Source organism: Thermobia domestica, chromosome 2 (genome assembly GCF_964235325.1).
Source record: "Thermobia domestica chromosome 2, izTheDome1.hap1.1, whole genome shotgun sequence".
In the NCBI taxonomy this organism is placed as follows: Eukaryota; Metazoa; Arthropoda; class Insecta; order Zygentoma; family Lepismatidae; genus Thermobia; species Thermobia domestica.
This window is the reverse complement of record NC_137455.1, coordinates 36314336-36329709: the sequence shown is the minus strand read 5'-3', so window position 1 is coordinate 36329709 and position 15374 is coordinate 36314336. Positions and strand designations below refer to the sequence as shown.

At 36.3% G+C, this 15374-nt stretch overlaps 1 protein-coding gene across 6 annotated transcripts in view; it reads left to right on the top strand.

The window, feature by feature from the left end:
* Nucleotides 1-15374, top strand: part of mxt (Eukaryotic translation initiation factor mextil) — a 146473-nt gene that overhangs the window by 45396 nt on the left and 85703 nt on the right. For all 6 annotated transcript variants that reach the window (XM_081740647.1, XM_081740652.1, XM_081740656.1 and 3 more), the window contains 5 exons: nt 1610-1670; nt 4313-4458; nt 10005-10132; nt 14037-14113; nt 14652-15109. In XM_081740647.1, the coding sequence (XP_081596773.1) occupies nt 1610-1670; nt 4313-4458; nt 10005-10132; nt 14037-14113; nt 14652-15109 (870 nt within the window). The remainder of the gene's footprint in view (nt 1-1609; nt 1671-4312; nt 4459-10004; nt 10133-14036; nt 14114-14651; nt 15110-15374) is intronic.

The following is a 15374-nucleotide window of genomic DNA, read 5'->3' as shown; positions in this document are numbered from 1 at the left end:
TTTTTGTTTACGCACTAAGAAATATGTTGTGCCAACAAAACAATATCAAACCCAAAGCTGATTCACCACACAGTGCGAAAAAGACCTTAGCACCAATAGAGACCAAAATATCGGAACAAATTAAGTAACAACCTACTGTAATGTAAATAAGCATCATTTTATTATTATTATTGCATGCTAAGAATAATATTTGAAGAAAAAAGGAAATGTACTATAAACATGAATTGTAATTTTCTGAGCACTCTCCTTATTGTTTTGTGTTGACTGATTTTGTGAATTATCGTCTTCAATATGTTTTAAAGAAAAGTACTACTTCTGGCAGCGATGAATTACAAATTTACATATTGCTTTTTCTCCTTTCAATACTGAGGTAAAACTTTGATTTATTGGTAAAAATTATTAACGTGTAAATTATCTGTAGAACGAAATGTAGGGACAATGAACTTAGAACCAGGAAGCAATAGAGAATTAAATGAAACAAAAGAATCAGTTAACTTAAAAAAAAAAAAAAGTAATGCAAAGTACCTGTAACATGCAGAAATTTGAAACCGCAAATGATGATGTTTTATGTGTTTCCATAAATGCGTAGTAGAATCCACAGGTTGTCAAAATTTTAACTGACGAATACATAGTGAGCAAAGATACAGGCGAAAAAAACCTTCACTTTAGAAACCACGAAGAAAGGGGGAAAAAAGTGAAGAATACAATGACACAACAGACCATGAACTCATATAAATACGGAGATTGGAAATGATCAAGTGTCCTCATCTTAAATTTTCGTTCCGTGAGTCATCAGTCATCGTTCAATCGGTGTCTGACTGAGAACTTTAGTCATTCGTGTTTGATCTTAATCTTCGAACTTCGGGACCACCAATACTCCAACCAAGGGGTTTCAGTTAGACCAAGTTTGGAGAGGAAAAAGCGATTACTACGTCTTCTGGAAACAGCATCAAATAATCACCAAGACTATCAAAGGATCAGACTCTACCCTTTCTATCATCTATGATAGAGGATCATCGCCGCAGATACGAAGGAGAATCATTTGAAAGCATGACATCTGTGTGCAAGTTAATCTTGGCTCATATAATGTTACGTTAGTAATGGCAATCTGTGGATTTACTCGGGCATAAATTGAAACACACACATACGAACATAGAAAACACAAACATTTTCCAACCATCAAAATTCTTGTTTTTTGATTGAGACATATGACATATTAAAGAAGTGCAATTTAGGCTGTTAGCTATCGCCACTCTCAGCGGAGTGTGGGTGGAACCCACTTTCCTTTACTGCTATAGAATCAAAATTTCAGTATTTTCTCCAGTGAAGGAAAGTTAAAATACTGATACATTGCGAATTATTAAGAATGTGTACGTAAGGAGGTAAAACATTAATAAACTTGGTAGAGACAATAAGTAGCATGTTAAGAAAAATAATTACACTTTGAAATATAGTACATATGATAATTCACAAAATCAATCATTAACAGACATTGAAGTGAGTGCTGACCATATATAAATATGTGTTCCGTTCATTGTTAAACTAATTAATTGTACTAGGTAATAGTTTTGTAGTCATTTAGAAATTGTCATGATATTTTGTATTTCAGTGAATCCTGGAGCCAAAGAACGACTTGTGCAAATCACTGGACCGAGTGAAGATAAAATCAAGTAAGTTTATCCTTCTTTCTTTTATGTGTATTTATTAATCTTCTATATAACAACCTATGTATTATATTTTGATCTAAAGGGTTTTTTTTATTTTTTTATTATATAGAGCCGGAGAACTTTTTTATTGCAATAAAATACAGAAAAATGTTTTAATATCCATGAAATTGGTTTTGTTTGACAGTCATTTTTATGGCCTTAATATTTGAATATGATTTCGGACATGAGACCACCGCGGCTGGCGCGTACATGTTGCTGTAATCTGGAGGTCCAATTTTCACACACTCTTCGCAGTAAATCAGGCTCTATTTTGGCAATAACGCGTCGAATGTTGGCTTCCAAGTGCTCAATTGTTTCTGGCTTCTCGGCGTAGATACGCGACTTTCTCGGCGTAGATATGCGACTTTACATATCCCAAGAGAAAATAGTCTAATGGCGTCAAATTGCACGAACGAGGTGGCCATTTAATTGGTCCATTATGAGCACCGTAAAATGCACGTAATGCCCGATGAGTTTGTCGAATTGAGCCATGAGTTTCAAAATAAATTTGCACAATTTACAAACGTTGCTCCGGCGTGAGTCTGTTCATGATGAATTGCCAAACCAAACTAACCTCAGAATAACCAAGGACTGTAATGTCAGCTGTCACAGAAAACAGTGTTGCCAGTTTAAAATTCTCCGCCTCTTAAAAAAAAAAAAATCCAGAACTGATCTTGATACCCTATAACTGCTAATGACAGAAAATTGTTTATCATGTCAGATTAATACTATGATCTTCTTCTGCAGGACGTGAAGACTTGGTAAAGAGAGCATCCTTACCCTTCTAAACATCGGTCATCGAAGATACCCGGTTCCTATTGTCATTACGTGAGGCAAAGGTCGAACATTAAGTTTTGCTGTAAGTTAGGGAAATCACCAACGAAGACTTAAGAGATGATCGAAAGTGTTCAGCGCGAGAAAGCCTTATCTGGTCATTTGGTGATTTGGTCATTTGATGTGTTCATATGTAGCACATACTACGTCATGTAACGGTCAGATTGTAGCAGGTCGCGAACACACTCCCCATTATCCATTCGTTGACGAATTTCCAGTCCGGAGTTATCAGAAACATTTTCATGTCCATCACGAAATCGGACTAGCACCCAAACATGACCACGAGGTAGGACATTCTCGCGGTAAACAGTTCTGATCATCTCGTAAATCTCTGTTGCTGCTTACTCACAATTACAGAAAAATTTATTGTTCACCTTTTGTTCCATATAAGGATCTATGACAATAGGACTCGATGACCGATATTTAGAAGGGCACATATTTTCTCTTTATCAAATCTTCACACACACACATACACAGACATAAAAAAGAAAAAAAAAACATCGTAGCATTAATCTCATATAATAAATGATTTTCTGTCACTAATAGTTATAGCATTAATGCCACGTATCAATCCTGGAAACAGCATCAGTCCTGGAACTTCATTGATTGATTTTATTTCCATCTGAAAACGTTAAAACACTAGTTGAAGCGCTTTCCGCAAACTTTTTGAGTGTCTAAAAGTCTCGATTTTATGTAGTACATGTATTTTGTGAATTGGTAGCTTGGAAGTTAGAAAAAAAAATGTAAGAAGCTAATGAGGCAATCCGTATGTTGTATTTTATTTCAAGTTTTGAAACTTTAGTAAAACTTTTAAATTACTTAATGTACGCAAATGAATACTGACTTGAACAGTTTTCTTCGGTGTATGCATGGTAATTCTCGGTTTTCACGACAAATGAAATTTGTAAGTTGTTAAACGTTTATTTTCTTTTGTAAAAATTCTGCTGAATAACTTTAAAAGGCAAGAAAGAAAATCAGAAATTTAGAAAGTAAATCTATTGAACGAGGAAAACAGTGTTTCCATGTCTTTTCTTCAGGCTAGAATTTGTGTTCAATTTATGATACCATAATTGTCAGAGGTGCCGCGGTGGCTCAGTGGTAGAGCGTTCACCCCTGGTGCATGGGGTCCTTGATTCGATCTCAGCTTGCGCCAAGTGAACTTTATGGTAGACAAACACCGTGTGCGTAGGTTTTCACTTAGTTCTTCCGTTTTCTCCCACTTTTTTCCTTGCACTATTTCCTTCATTTCTCATCATCACCGTCTTCTTTAGCTTAGCCGGCATAATCGTGGAACGGTAAAACAAAGATTTCATTTCATTTCATGATTGTCAGACTCTCAAAGTTTTACATTATACACGTATATGAAAGATCTTCAAAACAAACCGTAATTCTTTTAATAACATTTTGTAAATATTAGATATCCTATTTTCAAAACGTATCTCGTTGTTGTTGTTTATTTACAAAAAATAAGAAAATGTTGTGGAAAACTTAACGAATAGTTAGTTACCCTTCAAAAAAGAAAACAGATTCCAAAATTATAAGTGTAGCAGAAAATTATATGATTGGAGAAGCAGATTGAGCGCGGAGCGAATCGCATTTCTTTTTGTAACAGCGTTGTGTGTATATGTGACAGGAACTTAGAAATCTATAAAAGCAAGCCCTTGTAGTTATACGTAAGCTATTTTCATCAAAATTTATCCTTGCGTATTCCAGTATACCATAATTATGCATTATATTATTTAATAAACTATTAAATTTGTTGTATCTTTCAGCCACGCGAAACAATTAATTGAAGAAACTATTCGTCGAAACGCCTCTCCAATTCGTCCAGAACAATCTGAAAAGGAGTTAATGGGTGGATCAAGTTCCAGTTTAAACAGTAGTGCTTCCGATGAAAGTAATCGCCTCAACGCAAACGGTGGGTATTTTTATTTATTTTGTAACTTTTAAGAAGGGTGATATCTTTTAAACAGTTAAGTTTAAAGTTACCTTTTAAATAGTTTACCGACTGAAGTAGCTCAAGTGGTAGAACATTGGCTTCGCATTCGGGAGGACGTGGGTTCGATTTCCGCTGCTGACCATCCTGACTAGGGTTTCCCCAGTCCTACCAGGCAAATGCCGGGATGGTACCTACTAAACAGGCCCTGGCCGATAACTTCCCAAATCCTTTCCATTGTTGTTAAATAGCCAGTATAAAATGGCCATTGAGCTGTATCTGGTGCTTGTTAAATAAATAAATAAATAAATAAATAAATAAAATATTTATAACAACTGTACTGAACAAGTAAAACATTGAGATCTTGAGTGGTTATTTTAACCGATAACTTTACCAACATTTTGCTAAAAATGTAATTTTAGATTTGATCCTATTTTATTGTTTGTTTATATATGTATAATATTAGGGTGGTCCTTATACATATGGTGAAATTTCAAAATAAAGCAATTTACTCTCTGAACCTCTCAAACGTTTCCTTTTCGTATAGAAATAATATGTGCAAAATATCATGTAAAAATTTTAATATTTAGAGGTGGCTCAATAATGTTAATTTTGCCAGGTAAAAGCTAAATGTTAATTGATCGAATATTCTTATGTTTCACAGTCAGTTATTCATAGTAAATCAATGTAAATGCAAACGTTTCGAATAGTCCCTACTGAATTATTACAGAACAACATATTCTGATTATGAGTGAGCACATATTGTTTTGTAATCGCTAATTCTGAAGAAAAATTTATTTCCTTGAAACAATATCATTGTGTTCAATTACTTCGATCGCATACTGCAACTGTTCTTCAGTTTTAAAGCATCCTGACAGAGTCGCTTCTTGTATTAGGGCGTCACCACGCTCTGCATGATCATTTGTGGCTGCTAATTAGCAAACAATTGCCTTATTGGTCTTAAAGTCATTCCTATCATTCCATACATCAGGGTCTTCACTGAGGAAACCATCTGGAATGCCAAGAAGATCCAATATATACAATATATTTCTGCTTCTTTTTGTCACAAAATCGATGTGTCTTTCTACCATCGCCAAGTTCACCACTGCCCGAATTGATAGACCTTCTCCTCCTTGTATCTCTGCTGATGATTGCATCATAGCTCGTTTTGTATAAGAGTTTAACTTTGGATCAAAGAGATTAAGGAGGAGGTAACACAGATGTCGTGTCGTTTCGTGTGATGTTCCTTTACCAATCTCATGTTGAAAATAAGCATGAAGTTCCTTAAGGAGTTGGAGATCATTTCTAGCTACCATAGAAGCCTAGGGTGTTAGAAATCAAACTTTAACATAAATCTTCGCGAAAAATATGTTGAGATCTCTCAATCCCTACAACCATGTCTGTGTGAGCTTAAATTAGGAATGGAACCCCTGTATATATTGAGAATGAGGCTCTGCTACATGCTTCAACTGTCTTAAAAGGAAACTTACTCCTAAAGCCGTATACTTTACAATGTATTTCTGTAAGAGTAAGTTTCCTGGTATGTTACTATTATAACCTGATTAATATTTACAAGAAGCGTTGTCAGCAAAAAATCTAAACTACAAAAATGAGTTCATTATTAAAACACGCCAGCCACCTATGAACTGGTGTATTTCTTAAAATGACTGAATATTTAAATTTTCGAGATTGAGAGTGTAGACTGTAGACAGAGCGATATGATATCGCTGCTTTTCGGTTATCCCCCAAACAATGTGATATAGGTCTTAAATTCTTTTGGTTATAGATATTAATTTTCTGTGGTGTTCTTTTTGGGTGTACACACAGAAGCGCCCTATAGATAAGGATACTTATATTTATAAATTTCACATTTATAAATTTATTATTATTATTATTATTATTTTGTTAATCTTTAATATTATTATTTATCATTAATTAATACATGATGAAATGAATAATTATACTAATGCGATAACATGTCATGTATAACTTGCATTGTGCTCTGCGGCAGACTAGCAATAAACTTCAAATTGCTTGAGAATCAGTTTGATTCAAATTTCACAGAAAACTGTTTTTTCGTAGAAAAGAACAATATGAAAGGGTCAGAGGTTGAAATTTCAAATATGTAAAAAGAAGGACCACCCTAATATATACATATAAAATATTAGATTGCAAGCTTTAACGTTATTAACAACATGACAAGAAGATTGTTCTGGTTAATTGACTTTAATCTAAATTGCATTATTTTCCTCATTTTACTTTATTTCTTGTACCTTAAGTTATCGTAATGTTGTACTCGGATACCACACCAGAAAAACGAACTTGGCGTGGCAGCCCTTTGTGGAGCTTGACCCACTCCAACGCCATCTGTTAGGGACCGGCTCAATTACGCCCAGCCTAGCAACTAACATGTCAGCACACTGTGTCGTCCTCTCTCTAACCCTGTCTGGCCGGAGCTTTCTAGACCTAGTGGCCATCACGTCTTTTTATTTGACCCCATTTTGCCTCACGACGCTGGGTGGACGCCGAAAATCAGGAAGCATCGGCAGGGAATCGAACCCAGAACCACGCGGATACGATTCCAAGGCTCTAACCACTAGACTAGAGCATGTGTGTCCCCTTTCTGATACCACACAGTTTGTTATATTGCTCACAAACTGTTCGCCGCAGTATGGAAACATTACAATAACTACTAAAATCGTACTTTTATTCAGTAATGCAATATCATACAACAACTAAATAAGATTAGTTTGCGAAGATTTGAATTACAATTTGCTTTGTTTTTGAAACGCATAACGAATGTTCATTGTGTGATTCTCAAAAGAAAATCAAGTGTAAGGGAATGTATTTTCTTGAAATATAGGTGATCTGAATAAACATTTAGTCGAATAGGACTCTGAAAATGTGTTCGTTTAGAGATCAATATTCCTGCTGGCACTTAAGTAGAATGTACAGTTAGATGTTCTATCTTTTGACCGAGACTCTCTGAGCCGCATTGTGGACAACCGGACATTATCGACTATGCCTCGTGCCTGTAAAACATACGTATTCAGGTAGGCTATATCCGGAATGTGAACAGGGAATAAAAATAAAGGTAGCAACGACGAAAATCGGCCATTATGTATATAATATACAGTGATGGATACAGGATATGATCAAGGGGGGGGGGGGGTAAACCATAGTTTGCCACTTTATCCAGTGTAAAGCAGGAATGGAGCCCATTTTATCCAGTGTATTCCTGAGCGTCAAGGGGGGGCTATAGCCCCGTAGCTCCCCCTGGATCCGCGCCTGTATATATATATATAAAGTCGAGCAGAAATGTGGATATTACAAAGGGGAGATGGAATACGGCTGGAAGCATTCAAAACGTTTCTGTAGAGAAAATTTGTAATGATTAACTAAGTAGAGTGAAAAATGCATGAAGTGGGCGTGAAACTTGCGGATAAACAACACTGGCTAAATGGTTAGCGTACGCACCTTTGGCGTGGAGACCCGGGTTCGATTCGATTCCCGGCGGAAGCTCATGTGGTTCGAATTCTACGTTAATCAGTAGTTCCCGTTTCATACAGTCTCACTGCTGAAAGGGACGTTAAACTTCAGATCAACTCAACGATTATATATATATATATATATATATATAAAAAAAAGTGCACACCTAACCATTCAAGTAGCAATTCAAATACAAACGTTTCATCGATAAGTCGTCAATTCATATCCCTTTTACGTTGCTTGAAAAACTGCATATTTTTTTCTTCCTTTACTGTAGAAACAATGTATAAGGTTCTTGGAGCTTAGTATTCGTTAAAACGGTGTGCTTTTAAGATGCTAGTTTTATAATATGTGCTGTTTTTCCGTTACCGAACTCGAAATTAAAGTTTAAACCTATGACATCTACGTACCGTATACTTGTCAGTGCTCAAAAATTTAATTATTTCACATTAGTGGCTCTTAATCTCGGAAATGTAACTTATTTTCTCCTGTAATGTAGTTAAACCAATGATTCTTATATACACACACATTCAACACCAACTGATCACGGATTATTTTTATTTTTTGTTGTTGAAACGTTTCCGTTCGGTTTCTACTGAATTCAATTTATGTTAGGAGTATTTGCTATGTATCTTATTACTAATTTAAGTTATAATACTAAACATAATTATTTTAAAAAAATACATACACACACAAAAAGAGACCGGTTTGGACATTATTTAACTGGAAGTTATTGAACCGAGGCAAGTGTTGCTCCATTTTTTCCTGAAAAGTCCCAATGATTTTGCGTCCCCCCAAATGTGACTAGTCTCAGTCAAAGTTTGCATGGCCATCAGAAAGTTTGCATTCCAGGTTTAGAAAAAGACAAGTCTCATATAGTATTTGTCGTAGAGAAATAATCAGCAAAAGGCCACTTGCATAGAAGTAAACGGAGCGAAACTACGCCTAAGCATGACGTTTGAAAAGCGCACAAAATTAATTTCTCTTATAACAAAAACGAAGAAATTTAGACGTGTCGCTCCAAGTTTGTCTTTTAAAAACATCTTGGTCTTGTTTGTTTATTGAAGTTTCCCGTAATTTTTCAGCACCAATTCTATACGAGACGTACACCTACAATTTAAGGTGGAATCCAAACCACCGTAATGCATTCAGTTTTGTAGTTCTCTCACACCAGGAATCCAACACTTAAGCGGACGCGCCAGCCAACTATACCAGCGAGAGGGCCTATTTAGTCTTTCTAGGGTCTAGTAGATTATATTTTAAAAAAAGTAAAAGGGAAGGTTTTTGTTGTTGGATGATATTAAAAGAGATTATTTGGTCGAAATGAATACTTTCAGTGGAGGACCATAAAATATAGAAGCTTCTTAGCGGGATGACTTCCCAGTGATGGTACAATACTTACGATAATGATTTAGTGGCCTAGGCTGTAAGAAGTAGATGAGCAGTTCAACGTGGAAAAACTGAACCAAGTGTATCCGAGGGCTTCCTCTAAACACAATAACTAGGATGCACGCTTTTGGTATGTGTTGTTGCAGGTTCTTTTCCGATTGGAACAACTTTGGTTACAAACTCCACGAAAGTTCATTAATAGTAGGTTTCATTCTTCATAACTTCACTTTAACTTATGCATATAAAACTCGATTTGTAAGATGTGTAAAATGAAGTCCACGTTGATATTCACGTTTTATTTGCCAAAATACAGTAACGAAATTTCGTTCCCTTATTTCTTCAATTAAAAGCTTGACGAATGACAATCTAAATAGTAATTAAATTAAATTGAGATTTTTCTTCAGATTTTGTTCTTTCATAAATAATGTTTTAATAAGTTTTTTCTCTCCCTCTCTCTCTTTTCCTTTCAGTGTACGTGACGAGTAATGATAAACTATATTAAAATCTTAATCAATACATATGGAAAGCAAGGTTAATTTTATTGTTAAGATTAAAGGACTTACAAGACTCCGCAATCGTTTTTGTCTTTTTCCTAATAGGGATAAATAACCTTCAGTCACTTACTGTGTTGATTTTTTTTTTCCTTCTAGTTGGTAGGCGCAGCGTGTTGATGCACAGTTTGTCCACAAATGATGCGAACCTTGGTGAATACAAGTACACGGTGACTGTCGGAAATGATTCACTCAAAATCACAGGCACCAATCTGGATCTAGTGAGAGTAAGTAAACATTGGAAACCGATATATAATCTTTGCAAATAATAGTTATGGGATACACCTTAGAGGTAAAACCCTTACCTTTTATTTAACGACATTGACGAAGTTGCTAGAAAGCAACGAAGCGACAACGAATATTTTTTTTTTCCACCCCGGATACAGGGTAGGGATTTTATCTCATCAGTAATTCTATAATAGCTTGAAGTACTGGGCATATTCAAATTGTGATGGTCAGGAATAAACTTTGAATTTGAAGGTGACATTGTTACCATAAATCAACGGTTCCCAACCTTTTTTTGATTAACGACTCACTTTATTGTATGCCTACAAGATTGCGACACACTTGTTTAATTTTTTTTATTAAAATAATATAAATTAATAAAATTAGTAGCGTACACAGAGTTTCATCAAAGGGAGATTCAACTACTCAATCTCATGTCATTTCAGGATATACATGATGGCCCAGAAATAGGTATACGGCCCAGCATCGACCAAGTTTAATTTATTAATATAATGAATTTATTTGCTTTGGTTTGTTCCAACCTTAAGGTATAAGTGAAAATAAATTAAGAACAAACAAAGAAGAAACAAAGTCAATACCTATATGAATAACAATAAGTAAATGATCTAAAATGTCATGCCCGATCAGTACGGAACTGTATACCTACTTTTGGGCCACCCTATATATATATATATATATATATATATATATATACTTAAATGTTTATTTAATGTAACACTATAGGTTTATATAAAGTAGAGACTATGTAGTATTGAGCATTGTTGCTGCCGTTGGAGGCGTTGACTGTTACAGTCTATCTCAAAATTTATTCTAATTAATTGGTTCATTAAATTCTAAAATTTTACTTTACACCCAATGAGCTGCGCGACACAGGTTGAGAACCACTCTTAAAAATGATTCCTTAGATTTTTTTAAAAGTTTATTTCACCAAGTACCTGTTACACGTTAAACACTGAGTGATACATAATAGAAAATAGAAGATTCCCAGTGGGGATACTCGATCAAAAAAGTGTGAAAGCTTTTTCAAGCCAGCCATCCCGAACGAGGCTTTCTTGGTTTTTCTTCATTCACATCAAACAGTACCGGGATGGTACCTACCATAGTGGTCCCAAGCCGCTTCCTTCCTTCCTAGTTCTGCGGGTAGTGTAATCGCTGAAGTACGTCATTCCTCATACGTGTCGGGCTAACATGGCCATAGATGCCGAAAGCCCAGAAAATCTGATTCGTATTCCTATTGAAGATGTGTCTGAGCGGTAGTCTGCTTCTATTCAGCGTGTTGTGGCATGGCTGCGATAATGCCAGAGTAACAAAGAAACGATTCAGAACTTATTCAATGTTGCTGGCAACGGGATTACGTAAACGATGTCTTTAACTTCCCTCAGGGGAGAAAGTCATTAACTTTAAGATCGAGTGACAACAGTGCATACTCAGTAGCAGCACATTGCCTAGTCGACACCTGTAAGGGTTTCTCATTGAGCTAGATTTCAGTGCACCACTGAAGTGGAGCTCTTTCTTGGTTACTCTTATTTTGCTATCTGTTCGATCATATAAGGCGGACTATTCATGTTGAAGGAGCCGCGGTGGCTCAGTGGTAGAGCGTTCACCTCTGGTGCATGGGATCCCTGGTTCGATCCCAGCTCTCGCCATGTGAGCTTTGTGGTGGACAAACATGTGGGTTTTTCTCGAAGTTCTCCCACTTTATTCATTCCATCATTTCATTCATTTCTTATGATCACCGTCTCCTTTAGCTTAGCCGGCATAACCATGGGACGTAATATTTCATTTCATTTCATTTATATTCATGTTGAACCGTCGTTGTTCCTACATGACTGCGGACAGGACCTTGTCCAATTTATAGATGCGATTAACTCTTCAAGTAACAGTGTGGCTTGCTGTGAAGTCGACAGTCAGGCTGAATTATTTCCGCCTTACGTAGTGTGACCGAAATGAAATCGGTTGTGCATTAATTTTTTACATTCGATTTTACTTTCAATTGTGTTATTTTGAAATGCATAATATCATGGGTTACTATGATCGTATGACTATAGTGAATTGTATAGAATTCTTATTTTGTTTACAATTTACATTACTCGAAACACAGTCTGGTTTGATAATCCTTCCTGGATCTATTTACTCCCTTATAACTCTTTTATTACTGATTTTCCTCTCTTTTGTTAGTACTATTTCTTGTTGCGGCGAAAAGACGAGTAGCTTCATGTTTGTGATCACGTCTTTACTTTTTATAAAACCACAGTTTCTTTTACTCCCCTCTAATGTATCCTACCCTTCCTTTAGCTCCCTATTTCATTGGGTTGCGGTGTTTTCCTTTTCTTTTGTACATCGGTTTTAACCTTATTATCGGCTTCATTCTCTTTCCGTGCTGGGGGGCGCGGTGGCTCATTGGTAGAGCGTTCACCTCCGGTGCTTGGGGTCCCTGGTTCGATCCCAGCTCGCGCCGTGTGGACTTTGTGGTGGACAAACACCGTGCTCGTGGGTTTTCTCGGGGTTCTCCCGTTTCCTCCCACTTTCTTCATTTCACTATTTCTCTCATCTCTCATCATCACAGTCTCCTTTAGCCTAACCGGCATAACCGTGGGACGTAAAACTAAAGATTTCATTTTTTCTCTTTCCGTGCTGTGGTTTGAATTGCATGCCCGCTCTCCCTCTGTATGTACGGTCATCGAACACTCGCTTGTCCAGTTGGGGAATTAAACCGTGGTCAGTTCGTTTAATTGTACAGAGATGTTTAGTATATTTAGGTATATCTGTGAGTTTAATAGAATTGGTTTTAGCATTTAAATAAATAATAATAAAGCTGTCATTGTAAGACTTTTATGTGAAAAATGTGCTTTAAATAATGTATAAAAAATTACCAAATTGGTGAGATAAACTTGGCCGTAAAAGAAAAGAAAAACTAGTTGATAGGTATATCCTGTAATCATGAAATTATAATGGAGAATCTGAAAAAGTAAGAGAACATTTGGTCAGAGCATGTAGGAACCCTGCAGTACATAGTTTGTACGGAAAGTAGTAGTACTGAAATTTTAAAACAAATTTATTCACAATTTTGACACATCGACTTAATAGTTTTCAGCATACGCCCCTTCTGCATCAACTCGGCGTTTCCAGTGACTCTGCCAATCCCTGAAGGCTCCCAGGAACGCAGAAACTGGAATACTCTTCAGCTCCCTCGTTACGGCCTCTTGAATGGCCTGGACTGAACTGTGGTGCCCCTTTCATGACTCTTCTCAGTCGGGGGAAGAGGAAAAAGTCTACAAGAGCGACATCTAGGCTGTAAGGTGGCTGGGAAAGCTGTGTGATGCCATGTTTGGTCAGGAAGTCTATGACAGCAAAGGCGGTGTGACTCAGCGCATTGTCGTGATGAAGCTTCCATGATCCAGCGATTGCAGGCGACTCGTTTTTTGAGTCGTTCAAGTACTTCCACGTAGAATGCAGCATTCACAGTCTGACCAGGCGGTACAACAAACGATTCATTGTGGAGATTACAAGACACTTTGAAAGCGGTTCACCTTAAACTCGATCTACACTCCGTGAAGGCTTGGAAACGACTGGCGACTGGTGCGCTGGTAGCTAAGACCCCCACCACTCAACTAGCACAGCAACATCCCATCCTTTACCACGTTTGGCGGGAAAAATCACTCCTACTACTTTCCAGACAAAACTTGTATTTTGAAAATAACGGTGTTTAACATACTATCCTCAAGAATTAGATATACTGATCCGCGTGGTCAAGGAGCAAGCTATAAGACTATTATTTTCAAATATGTTAACTGTTACTTGAAATATGTATTGTTTTGTTATTTCTCATACTACATGTACTTAATAAATATGTCAGTGTTAATGTTTTTTAAACTATTTTTTTAGATAGCCAAGATAGTCCTTGACGAGCATTTTGCTGGGGAACCAGAGCAGTATTTGGGCGCAGGTGATGGTTTCACTACGTAAGTTGTAGTTATAGTACAGATTCATTTTTATTACATAATTATGTCAATTAGAACAAATCAGTTGAATTTTGCTTTTTCTTTCTTTTCTTCTTTATTTGTGTGGTATAAAGTCTCTTCTTTACCAAATTATTAAAGAACTGTGTATATTGCTTTAGTAGTAAATTAGGTTAACATTGTGCTTATAGTATATTAATAGTCATGTACCCTCAAAGAATTTTCAGTTTAATAGAATTTGGTTTTTTATGTCATATGGCTTATGTTTGGTCGTTGTAGCCTCATACTTCAAATAATTCAAGCTAAAAATGCACGTTGAAGTATGCATAATATGTATATTTTTGAAAAGTTAAATCCTGTTTAGAGAACTTTGAATGATGTCTTTGATTGAAGATTAAATTTCTTTCGATAATGAATTAATATAATTTGTAGCGAAATGTTTTGAGCAGTATCAGGAGTAAATATACATATTAAATAGTGCCCTCTTTCTTTGTTTGATAAAGGCAAATGACATTACATGTTTAAACACAACTTATTGCAGTTTTGATGAAGAACCGGCAGCCTTACCAACTGGCGTCCATCATAATCGAATAGTTCCTGGTGGCAGTCAAGACAGTGGTGCTACAAGTGATAGTGAGGAAACATACAAGGTCCAAGAGAAAGAGAATATTCCCGCGGACCTGGCCGACCTACCATTAGACAGTCCTCCGACACAGAAGCAGAATCATGTCTTGAGAGAGAACCGGCTTTCACGACGCCTGGAAGCATCCACAGAAAGTAATGCAGAGGAAAAGTCTATAGGTGTGTCTTCTGACAGTGGACAACTTATTGTTCTGAGACAACCTTTGTTTCCAGATGCCTCTCCAGAAGCGTTTGACAAAGCAGAATCCTCAGGCCGTGCTTCGGATGTCAGTGCCAAGACTCGAAGAGCATTTTTTGCCAAGACTAATCAGAAAGAAGATGAAGGTACTCCAGCATCCGCGCCAAAGGAAATCTTAGGTAAATTCCGTCATTGGTTTATATTCAAATAGATTGCAAGAAACATGTCAAGACAATAAAGTAATGACTGAACTTCGTTAACGTTGGTTAGAAATAAGTTATATTTTGGCAAGAGCTTCCAGTACGAAGTAGAAATAAATATATAAGTTAAAACACAGGATAGAAGTGGAGATTTTAAATTGAAAGTAAAGAAGATTTTTCTTGACTGAAAAGGACTTACTAAATTTTTTGAAACCATTGCAGCATGAATTAATATACATACGTT